The sequence below is a fragment of the Salvelinus fontinalis genome, chromosome 7, assembly GCF_029448725.1.
Source record: "Salvelinus fontinalis isolate EN_2023a chromosome 7, ASM2944872v1, whole genome shotgun sequence".
In the NCBI taxonomy this organism is placed as follows: Eukaryota; Metazoa; Chordata; class Actinopteri; order Salmoniformes; family Salmonidae; genus Salvelinus; species Salvelinus fontinalis.
In genome coordinates, this window is record NC_074671.1 from 9,958,673 (window position 1) to 9,970,024 (window position 11,352).

General features: G+C 48.7%; 1 protein-coding gene across 1 annotated transcript in view; it reads left to right on the forward strand.

Moving 5' to 3' along the window:
- Window positions 1-11,352, forward strand: part of LOC129858968 (docking protein 6-like) — a 195,470-nt gene that overhangs the window by 113,133 nt on the left and 70,985 nt on the right. The window contains exon 4 of the mRNA XM_055928235.1: window positions 9,638-9,757. Coding sequence (XP_055784210.1) covers window positions 9,638-9,757 — 120 coding nt within the window. The remainder of the gene's footprint in view (window positions 1-9,637; window positions 9,758-11,352) is intronic.

Here is an 11,352-nt window from a genome sequence, read left to right on the forward strand (position 1 = left end):
CCAGGGTCAGTAGCTATATACAGGGTCAGTTCCAGGGACAGTAGCTATATACAGGATCAGTTCCAGGATCAGTAGTTATTCACAGGGTCAGTTCCAGGGTCAGTAGCTATATACAGGGTCAGTAGAAATATACAGGGACAGTCCCAGGGTCAGTAGCTATATACAGGGACAGTAGCTATATACAGGGTCAGTTCCAGGGTCAGTAGCTATATACAGGGACAGTAGTTATATACAGGGTCAGTTCCAGGGTCAGTAGTTATATACAGGGTCAGTTCCAGGGTCAGTAGAAATACACAGGGACTGTTCCAGGGTCAGTAGCTATATACAGGGACTGTCCCAGGGTCAGTAGCTATATACAGGGTCAGTAGTTATATACAGGGTCAGTAGCTATATACAGGTTCAGTAGCTATATACAGGGTCAGTTCCAGGGTCAGTAGCTATATACAGGGACAGTCCCAGGGTCAGTAGCTATATACAGTCCCAGGGTCAGTAGCTATATACAGGGTCTGTTCCAGGGTCAGTAGCTATATACAGGGTCAGTAGTTATATACAGGGACAGTCCCAGGGTCAGTAGCTATATACAGGGACAGTCCCAGGGTCAGTAGCTATATACAGTCCCAGGGTCAGTAGCTATATACAGGGTCTGTTCCAGGGTCAGTAGCTATATACATGGTCAGTTCCAGGGTCAGTAGTTATATACAGGGTCAGTAGTTATATACAGGGTCAGTAGCTATATACAGGGACTGTCCCAGGGTCAGTAGCTATATACAGGGTCAGTAGTTATATACAGGGTCAGTAGCTATATACAGGGTCAGAAGCTATATACAGGGTCAGTTCCAGGGTCAGTAGCTATATACAGGGACAGTCCCAGGGTCAGTAGCTATATACAGGGTCAGTAGCTATATACAGGGACAGTCCCAGGGTCAGTAGCTATATTCAGGGACAGTAGCTGTATACAGGGACAGTTTCAGGGTCAGTAGCTAAATACAGGGTCATTAGCTATATACAGGGACAGTTCCAGGGTCAGTAGCTATATACAGGGACAGTCCCAGGGTCAGTAGCTATATACAGGGTCTGTTCCAGGGTCAGTAGCTATATACAGGGACAGTCCCAGGGTCAGTAGCTATATACAGGGACAGTCCCAGGGTCAGTAGCTATATACAGGGTCTGTTCCAGGGTCAGTAGCTATATACATGGTCAGTTCCAGGGTCAGTAGCTATATACAGGGTCAGTAGCTATATACAGGGACAGTTCCAGGGTCAGTAGCTATATACAGGGACAGTAGCTATATACAGGGACTGTCCCAGGGTCAGTAGCTATATACAGGGTCAGTAGCTATATACACGGACAGTCCCAGGGTCAGTAGCTATATACAGGGACAGTAGCTTTATACAGGGTCAGTTCCAGGGTCAGTAGCTATATACAGGGTCAGTAGCTATATACAGGGACAGTTCCAGGGACAGTAGCTATATACAGGGACAGTTCCAGGGCCAGTAGCTATATACAGGGACAGTTCCAGGGTCAGTAGCTATATACAGGGTCAGTAGTTATATACAGGGACAGTTCCAGGGTCAGTAGCTATATACAGTCCCAGGGTCAGTAGCTACATACAGGGTCAGTAGCTATATACAGGGTCAGTTCCAGGGTCAGTAGCTATATACATGGTCAGTTCCAGGGTCAGTAGCTATATACAGGGTCAGTTCCAGGGTCAGTAGCTATATACAGGGTCAGTAGCTATATACAGGGACAGTAGCTATATACAGGGACAGTTCCAGGGTCAGTAGCTATATACAGGGACAGTTCCAGGGTCAGTAGCTATATACAGGGACAGTTACAGGGTCAGTAGCTATATACAGGGTCAGTTACAGGGACAGTAGCTATATACAGGGACAGTTCCAGGGTCAGTAGCTGTATACAGGGTCAGTTCCAGGGTCAGTAGATATATACAGGGTCAGTTACAGGGTCAGTAGCTATATACATGGTCAGTAGCTATATACAGGGACAGTTCCAGGGTCAGTAGCTATATACAGGGACAGTCCCAGGGTCAGTAGCTATATACAGGGTCAGTTCCAGGGTCAGTAGCTATATACATGGTCGGTTCCAGGGTCAGTAGCTATATACAGGGACAGTTCCAGGGCCAGTAGCTATATACAGGGACAGTTCCAGGGTCAGTAGCTGTATACAGGGTCAGTTCCAGGGTCAGTAGATATATACAGGGTCAGTTACAGGGTCAGTAGCTATATACAGGGTCAGTAGCTATATACAGGGACAGTTCCAGGGTCAGTAGCTATATACAGGGACAGTCCCAGGGTCAGTAGCTATATACAGGGTCAGTTCCAGGGTCAGTAGCTATATACATGGTCGGTTCCAGGGTCAGTAGCTATATACAGGGACAGTTCCAGGGCCAGTAGCTATATACAGGGACAGTTCCAGGGTCAGTAGCTATATACAGGGTCAATAGTTATATACAGGGACAGTTCCAGGGTCAGTAGCTATATACAGTCCCAGGGTCAGTAGCTACATACAGGGTCAGTAGCTATATACAGGGTCAGTTCCAGGGTCAGTAGCTATATACATGGTCAGTTCCAGGGTCAGTAGCTATATACAGGGTCAGTTCCAGGGTCAGTAGCTATATACAGGGTCAGTTCCAGGGTCAGTAGCTATATACATGGTCGGTTCCAGGGTCAGTAGCTATATACAGGGACAGTTCCAGGGCCAGTAGCTATATACAGGGACAGTTCCAGGGTCAGTAGCTATATACAGGGTCAATAGTTATATACAGGGACAGTTCCAGGGTCAGTAGCTATATACAGTCCCAGGGTCAGTAGCTACATACAGGGTCAGTAGCTATATACAGGGTCAGTTCCAGGGTCAGTAGCTATATACATGGTCAGTTCCAGGGTCAGTAGCTATATACAGGGTCAGTTCCAGGGTCAGTAGCTATATACAGGGTCAGTAGCTATATACAGGGACAGTAGCTATATACAGGGACAGTTCCAGGGTCAGTAGCTATATACAGGGACAGTTCCAGGGTCAGTAGCTATATACAGGGACAGTTACAGGGTCAGTAGCTATATACAGGGTCAGTTACAGGGACAGTAGCTATATACAGGGACAGTTCCAGGGTCAGTAGCTGTATACAGGGTCAGTTCCAGGGTCAGTAGATATATACAGGGTCAGTTACAGGGTCAGTAGCTATATACAGGGTCAGTAGCTATATATACAGGGACAGTTCCAGGGTCAGTAGCTATATACAGGGACAGTCCCAGGGTCAGTAGCTATATACAGGGTCAGTTCCAGGGTCAGTAGCTATATACATGGTCGGTTCCAGGGTCAGTAGCTATATACAGGGACAGTAGCTATATACAGGGTCTGTTCCAGGGTCAGTAGTTATATACAGGGTCAGTTCCAGGGTCAGTAGCTATATACAGGGTCAGTAGCTATATACACGGACAGTAACTATATACAGGGTCAGTAGCTATATACAGGGACAGTAGCTATATACACGGTCTGTTCCAGGGTCAGTAGCTATATACAGGGTCAGTAGCTATATACAGGGTCACTCCCAGGGTCAGTTGCTATATACAGGGTCAGTCCCAGGGTCAGTAGCTATATACAGGGTCAGTCCCAGGGTCAGTAGTTATATACAGGGACAGTCCCAGGGTCAGTAACTATATACAGGGACAGTCCCAGGGACAGTAGCTATATACAGGGTCAGTTCCAGGGTCAGTAGCTATATACAGGGTCAGTAGTTATATACAGGGACAGTTCCAGGGTCAGTAGCTATATACAGTCCCAGGGTCAGTAGCTACATACAGGGTCAGTAGCTATATACAGGGTCAGTTCCAGGGTCAGTAGCTATATACATGGTCAGTTCCAGGGTCAGTAGCTATATACAGGGTCAGTTCCAGGGTCAGTAGCTATATACAGGGTCAGTAGCTATATACAGGGACAGTAGCTATATACAGGGTCAGTTCCAGGGTCAGTAGCTATATACAGGGTCAGTAGCTATATACAGGGACAGTAGCTATATACAGGGACAGTTCCAGGGTCAGTAGCTATATACAGGGACAGTTCCAGGGTCAGTAGCTATATACAGGGACAGTTACAGGGTCAGTAGCTATATACAGGGTCAGTTACAGGGACAGTAGCTATATACAGGGACAGTTCCAGGGTCAGTAGCTGTATACAGGGTCAGTTCCAGGGTCAGTAGATATATACAGGGTCAGTTACAGGGTCAGTAGCTATATACAGGGTCAGTAGCTATATACAGGGACAGTTCCAGGGTCAGTAGCTATATACAGGGACAGTCCCAGGGTCAGTAGCTATATACAGGGTCAGTTCCAGGGTCAGTAGCTATATACATGGTCGGTTCCAGGGTCAGTAGCTATATACAGGGACAGTTCCAGGGCCAGTAGCTATATACAGGGACAGTTCCAGGGTCAGTAGCTATATACAGGGTCAGTAGTTATATACAGGGACAGTTCCAGGGTCAGTAGCTATATACAGTCCCAGGGTCAGTAGCTACATACAGGGTCAGTAGCTATATACAGGGTCAGTTCCAGGGTCAGTAGCTATATACATGGTCAGTTCCAGGGTCAGTAGCTATATACAGGGTCAGTTCCAGGGTCAGTAGCTATATACAGGGACAGTAGCTATATACAGGGACAGTTCCAGGGTCAGTAGCTATATACAGGGTCAGTAGCTATATACAGGGACAGTAGCTATATACAGGGACAGTTCCAGGGTCAGTAGCTATATACAGGGACAGTTCCAGGGTCAGTAGCTATATACAGGGACAGTTCCAGGGTCAGTAGCTATATACAGGGACAGTTACAGGGTCAGTAGCTATATACAGGGTCAGTTACAGGGACAGTAGCTATATACAGGGACAGTTCCAGGGTCAGTAGCTGTATACAGGGTCAGTTCCAGGGTCAGTAGATATATACAGGGTCAGTTACAGGGTCAGTAGCTATATACAGGGTCAGTAGCTATATACAGGGACAGTTCCAGGGTCAGTAGCTATATACAGGGACAGTCCCAGGGTCAGTAGCTATATACAGGGTCAGTTCCAGGGTCAGTAGCTATATACATGGTCGGTTCCAGGGTCAGTAGCTATATACAGGGACAGTAGCTATATACAGGGTCTGTTCCAGGGTCAGTAGTTATATACAGGGTCAGTTCCAGGGTCAGTAGCTATATACAGGGTCAGTAGCTATATACAGGGACAGTAACTATATACAGGGTCAGTAGCTATATACAGGGACAGTAGCTATATACACGGTCTGTTCCAGGGTCAGTAGCTATATACAGGGTCAGTAGCTATATACAGGGTCACTCCCAGGGTCAGTTGCTATATACAGGGTCAGTCCCAGGGTCAGTAGCTATATACAGGGTCAGTCCCAGGGTCAGTAGTTATATACAGGGACAGTCCCAGGTTCAGTAACTATATACAGGGACAGTCCCAGGGACAGTAGCTATATACAGGGTCAGTTCCAGGGTCAGGAGCTATATACAGTCCCAGGGTCAGTAGCTATATACAGGGTCAGTAGCTAAATACAGGGTCAGTTCCAATACCATATTTACAATGTGCAGGGATACTGGAGTGATGGAGGTCGATACTGTATGTATTGTGGTGAGGTGACTATCAGGATAAACAGCGCTTTCGGAAAGTATTCAGACCCCTTGACTTTTTCCACATTTTGTTACGTTACAGCCCTATTCTAAAATGATTAGACGTGACGCTTGGCATTCAGGCCAAAGAGTTCAATATTGGTTTCATCAGATCAGAGAATCGTGTTTCTCATGGTCTGAGAGTCTTTAAGTGCCTTTTGGCAAACTACAAGCAGGCAGTCATGTGCATTTTGCTGAGGTGTGCCTTCTGTCTGGCCACTCTACCATAAACACCTGATTGGTGGAGTGCTGCAGAGATGGTTGTCCTTCTGGAAGGTTCTCCCATCTCCACAGAGGAGATGGGAGCTCTGTTAGAGTGACCATCGGGTTCTTGGTCACCTTCTTTAAAAATCAATTTTAGAATGAGGTTGCAACTAAACAAAACGTGGGAAAAGTCAGGGGGTCTGAGTTCTTTCCGAAGTCACTGTATGTGTTTGTGTGTTTGAGTGTGAGTGTCTATGTCAGTGTGAGAGAGAGATACGTTGAGATATTTAATCTAGGAAGCATCTCACAATTTCCTCATATCTTTCCTGTTCATTTCTTTTTTTACACTCAGGCTTTCCACCAATTAATTACATCACCCTATTTTGATAATAGGCTATTGGTTTTCTGGTGTTTCTGGTGATAACATCCGTTGATCCCCTTGTGCGCCACTTGTGGACCAAATCTATCCATGAAAAAAGTATTTTATGGCCTGATCCCAGATCTGTCATGGATGTACTTTAGAAGGACAGTACAGATTAGGGTTGTCACGATACCACGATCCTCCATGTTTCATAGCCAAATAGAAAACACGAAGCAGACAGAACTCTATGGCACTTTAAAAACCTGCTGTATATAAAATATTGTGTGATACAAAGGAAAAAGTGATGGCTAGTTATATCTGGGATCTCGTGGTCAAGACCAAATTTATTGTCCTGTATAGGGGAGGAAGGGAGGAGGGGGAGAGAGAGAGGTTTAGGGGGAGGGAGGGAAGAGAGGGAAGAGAGAGAGGGTTAGGGGAGGGAGGGAAGAGAGGGAAGAGAGAGAGGGTTAGGGGGAGGGAGGGAAGAGAGGGAAGAGACAGAGGGTTGGGGGGGGAAGAGAGAGAGGGTTAGGGGGAGGGGAGAGAGGGAAGTGCGAGAGGGTTAGCGGGAGAGAAGAGAGGGAAGAGAGAGGGGGTTAGGGGAGGGAGGGAAGAGAAGAGAGGGAAGAGAGAGAGGGTTAGGGGAGGGAGGGAAGAGAGGGAAGAGAGAGAAGGTTAGGGGGAGGGAGGGAAGAGAGTGAAGAGAGAGAGGGTTAGGGGGAGGGGGGGAGAGAGAGAGGGTTAGGGGGAGGGGGGGGAGAGAGAGAGGGTTAGGGGGAGGGGAGAGAGGGAAGAGCGAGAGGGTTAGGGGGAGAGAAGAGAGAGAAGAGAGAGGGGGTTAGGGGGAGGAAGGGAAGAGAGAGGGGGTTAGGGGGAGGGAGGGAGGGAAGAGCGAGAGGGTTAGCGGGAAAGAAGAGAGGGAAGAGAGAGGAGAGGGAAGAGAGAGAGGGTTAGGGGAGGGAGGGAAGAGAGGGAAGAGAGAGAGGGTTAGGGGGAGGGAGGGAAGAGAGGGAAGAGAGAGAGGGTTAGGTGGAGGGGGGAGAGAGAGAGGGTTAGGGGGAGGGGAGAGAGGGAAGAGCGAGAGGGTTAGCGGGAGAGAAGAGAGGGAAGAGAGAGGGGGTTAGGGGGAGGGAGGGAAGAGAGGGAAGAGAGAGATGGTTAGGGGGAGGGAGGGAAGAGAGGGAAGAGAGAGAGAAGAGAGGGGGTTAGGGGAGGGAGGGAAGAGAGGGAAGAGAGAGGGGGTTACAGGGAGAGAGGGAAGAGAGAGAGGGTTAGGGGGAGGGAGGGGAGAGAGGGAAGTGAGAGAGGGTTAGGGGGAGGGAGGGAAGAGAGAGAGGGTTAGGGGGAGTGAGGGGAGAGAGGGAAGTGAGAGAGGGTTAGGGGGAGGGAGGGGAGAGAGAGAGGGTTAGGGGGAGGGAGGGGAGAGAGAGGGGGCTTTAGGGGAGAGAGGGAAGAGAGGGAAGTGAGAGAGGGTTAGGGGGAGGGAGGGAAGAGAGGGAAGAGAGAGAGAAGAGAGGGGGTTAGGGGAGGGAGGGAAGAGAGGGAAGAGAGAGGGGGTTACGGGGAGAGAGGGAAGAGAGAGAGGGTTAGGGGGAGGGAGGGGAGAGAGAGGGGGTTAGGGGGAGGGAGGGGAGAGAGGGAAGTGAGAGAGGGTTAGGGGGAGGGAGGGGAGAGAGAGGGTTAGGGGAGAGAGGGAAGAGAGGGAAGTGAGAGAGGGTTAGGGGGAGAGAGGGAGAGAGAGGGGGTTAGGGAGAGGGAGGGGGGAGAGGGAAGAGAGAGAGAGTTAGGGGGAGAGAGTGAAGAGAGAGAGGGTTAGGGGGAGGGAGGGGAGAGAGGGAAGAGAGAGAGGGTTAGCGGGAGCGAAGAGAGAAAAGAGGGAGAGGGTTAGGGGGAGGGAGGGAAGAGAGAATAGAGGGAGAGGGTTAGGGGGAGGAAGGGAAGAGAGGGAATAGAGAGGGTTAGGGGGGGCAGGAAGAGAGGGAAGAGAGAGAGGGTTAGGGGAAGAAAGGGAAGAGATGGAAGAGAGAGAGGGTTAGGGGAAGAGAGGGAAGAGATGGAAGAGAGAGAGGGTTAGAGGAGGAAGGGAAGAGATGGAAGAGAGGGTTAGGGGAAGAGAGGGAAGAAAGAGAGGGTTAGGGGAAGAGATGGAAGAGAGGGTTAGGGGAAGAGAGGGAAGAAAGAGAGGGTTAGGGGAAGAGATGGAAGAGGTGGAAGAGAGAGAGGGTTAGAGGAGGAAGGGAAGAGAGGGAGGGTTAGGGAGAGGAAGGGGAGAGAGGGATGGGAGAGGAGAGAGAGGGATTGGAGAGGAGAGAGAGGGATTGGAGAGGAGAGAGAGGGATTGGAGAGGAGAGAGAGGGATGGGAGAGGAGATAGAGGGATGGGAGAGGGGAGAGAGAGGGATGGGAGAGGAGAGGAGAGAGAGGGATGGGAGAGGAGAGAGAGGGATGGGAGAGGAGAGAGAGGGATGGAGAGGAGAGGAGAGAGAGGGATGGAGAGGAGAGGAGAGAGAGGGTTGGGAGAGGAGAGAGAGGTTGGGAGAGGAGAGAGAGGGTTGGAGAGGAGAGAGAGGGATGGGAGAGGAGAGAGAGGGATGGGAGAGGAAGGGGAGAGAGGGATGGGAGAGGAGAGAGAGGGATGGGAGAGGAGAGGAGAGAGAGGGATGGGAGAGGAGAGGAGAGAGAGGGATGGGAGAGGAGAGAGAGGGATGGGAGAGGAGAGAGAGGGATGGGAGAGGAGAGAGAGGGATGGGAGAGGAAAGAGAGGGATGGGAGAGGAGAGAGAGGATATTCAGCATTCATCTGGTGTTTTGTGTTCATGAACTGCTTGCCTCTTTTCATCAGCAGGGAATCCATCAGATACATTTTCCCCCAGTTACCGTTACCGGTACTCACGTCCGAGGGATTTTTTAAATCCGAAGTACTGTATGATTCATCTATGTGTGTGTGTGTACTTTTCTAACTTTGTGTGATCTAGATGCAGAGGAGTGGTGGAAGCTGCTGTGTGTGTGTGTGTGTGTGTGTGTGTTTAACTCTTGTTTTTACTCTTTGTAGAGTTGGATGCAGAGGAGTGGTGGAAGCTACTGTGTGTGTGTGTGTGTGTGTGTGTGTGTGTGTGTGTGTGTGTGTGTGTGTGTGTGTGTGTGTGTGTGTGTGTGTGTGTGTGTGTGTGTGTGTGTGTGTGTGTGTGTGTGTGTGTGTGTGTGTGTGTGTGTGTGTGTTTAACTCTTGTTTTAACTCTTTGTAGAGTTGGATGCAGAGGAGTGGTGGAAGCTACTGTGTGTGTGTGTGTGTGTGTGTGTTTAACTCTTGTTTTAACTCTTTGTAGAGTTGGATGCAGAGGAGTGGTGGAAGCTACTGTGTGTGTGTGTGTGTGTTTAACTCTTGTTTTAACTCTTTGTAGAGCTGGATGCAGAGGAGTGGTGGAAGCTACTGTGTGTGGAGTGTCTAGGAAGCTGTCTGAACGACATCAGCCTGGGAGAACCAGACCTGTTAGCAGCGGGGGTGCAGCGGGAGCAGAACGGTGAGTCCCCAATTAGAACAATAGCTAATGTCAATCCTGCCCCGAACTGGTTAGCAGTTTACTTTACTGGCCTTGATGTGTTAGTGCAACTGAGTCCTTAAAGGTTTGTGAGAAGGGAATGGTGAGTCCACTATTAGCCTCTGCCAATAGAGGCCATTCCAGGTCCATCTCATTTCAGGTCCACCCGACCAGCACAGGACTTGTAGGCAGTTTCATTACTGGCCCATAAATGTTAGTGGAATATAAGTCTCTCTCTCTCTCTCTCTCTCTGTGTGTGTGTGTGTGTGTGTGTGTGTGTGTGTGTGTGTGTGTGTGTGTGTGTGTGTGTGTGTGTGTGTGTGTGTGTGTGTGTGTGTGTGTGTGTGTGTGTGTGTGTGTGTGTGTGTCTTCCTGGCCTAATGAGAGGTGCTGTGCATCACTGCCTCTCCTCATAATGAAGCTTGTCACAGAGATGGATGGGATTATAGAGGCTGGGGCTGAGGCCATGTGAAATCACTGTGCCCCCCCCCCCATCCAGGAAATAGAAGGAGAAAAGAGAGAAATACATAAAGAAGAAGAAAGGGAGAGCCGTTATGTTATAACCAGACTAGTTGTGGAAATGATTGCAATGTGTGTGTGTGTAATTTGTAGACTTTGGAAATCAAAGAATAAAAAAAACATTTCTGAATGGTAAAGAGGGAGTGTAACTGAATGGTAAAGAGGGAGTGTAACTGAGCGGTAAAGAGGGAGTGTAACTGAGCGGTAAAGAGGGAGTGTAACTGAATGGTAAAGAGGGAGTGTAACTGAATGGTAAAGAGGGAGTGTAACTGAATGGTAAAGAGGGAGTGTAACTGAGCGGTAAAGAGGGAGTGTAACTGAATGGTAAAGAGGGAGTGTAACTGAACGGTAAAGAGGGAGTGTAACTGAATGGTAAAGAGGGAGTGTAACTGAATGGTAAAGAGGGAGTGTAACTGAATGGTAAAGAGGGAGTGTAACTGAGCGGTAAAGAGGGAGTGTAACTGAACGGTAAAGAGGGAGTGTAACTGAGCGGTAAAGAGGGAGTGTAACTGAATGGTAAAGAGGGAGTGTAACTGAACGGTAAAGAGGGAGTGTAACTGAACGGTAAAGAGGGAGTGTAACTGAACGGTAAAGAGGGAGTGTAACTGAACGGTAAAGAGGGAGTGTAACTGAATGGTAAAGAGGGAGTGTAACTGAATGGTAAAGAGGGAGTGTAACTGAATGGTAAAGAGGGAGTGTAACTGAATGGTAAAGAGGGAGTGTAACTGAATGGTAAAGAGGGAGTGTAACTGAATGGTAAAGAGGGAGTGTAACTGAATGGTAAAGAGGGAGTGTAACTGAATGGTAAAGAGGGAGTGTAACTGAATGGTAAAGAGGGAGTGTAACTGAATGGTAAAGAGGGAGTGTAACTGAATGGTAAAGAGGGAGTGTAACTGAATGGTAAAGAGGGAGTGTAACTGAATGGTAAAGAGGGAGTGTAACTGAATGGTAAAGAGGGAGTGTAACTGAATGGTAAAGAGGGAGTGTAACTGAATGGTAAAGAGGGAGTGTAACTGAACGATAAAGAGGGAGTGTAACTGAACGGTAAAGAGAGAGTG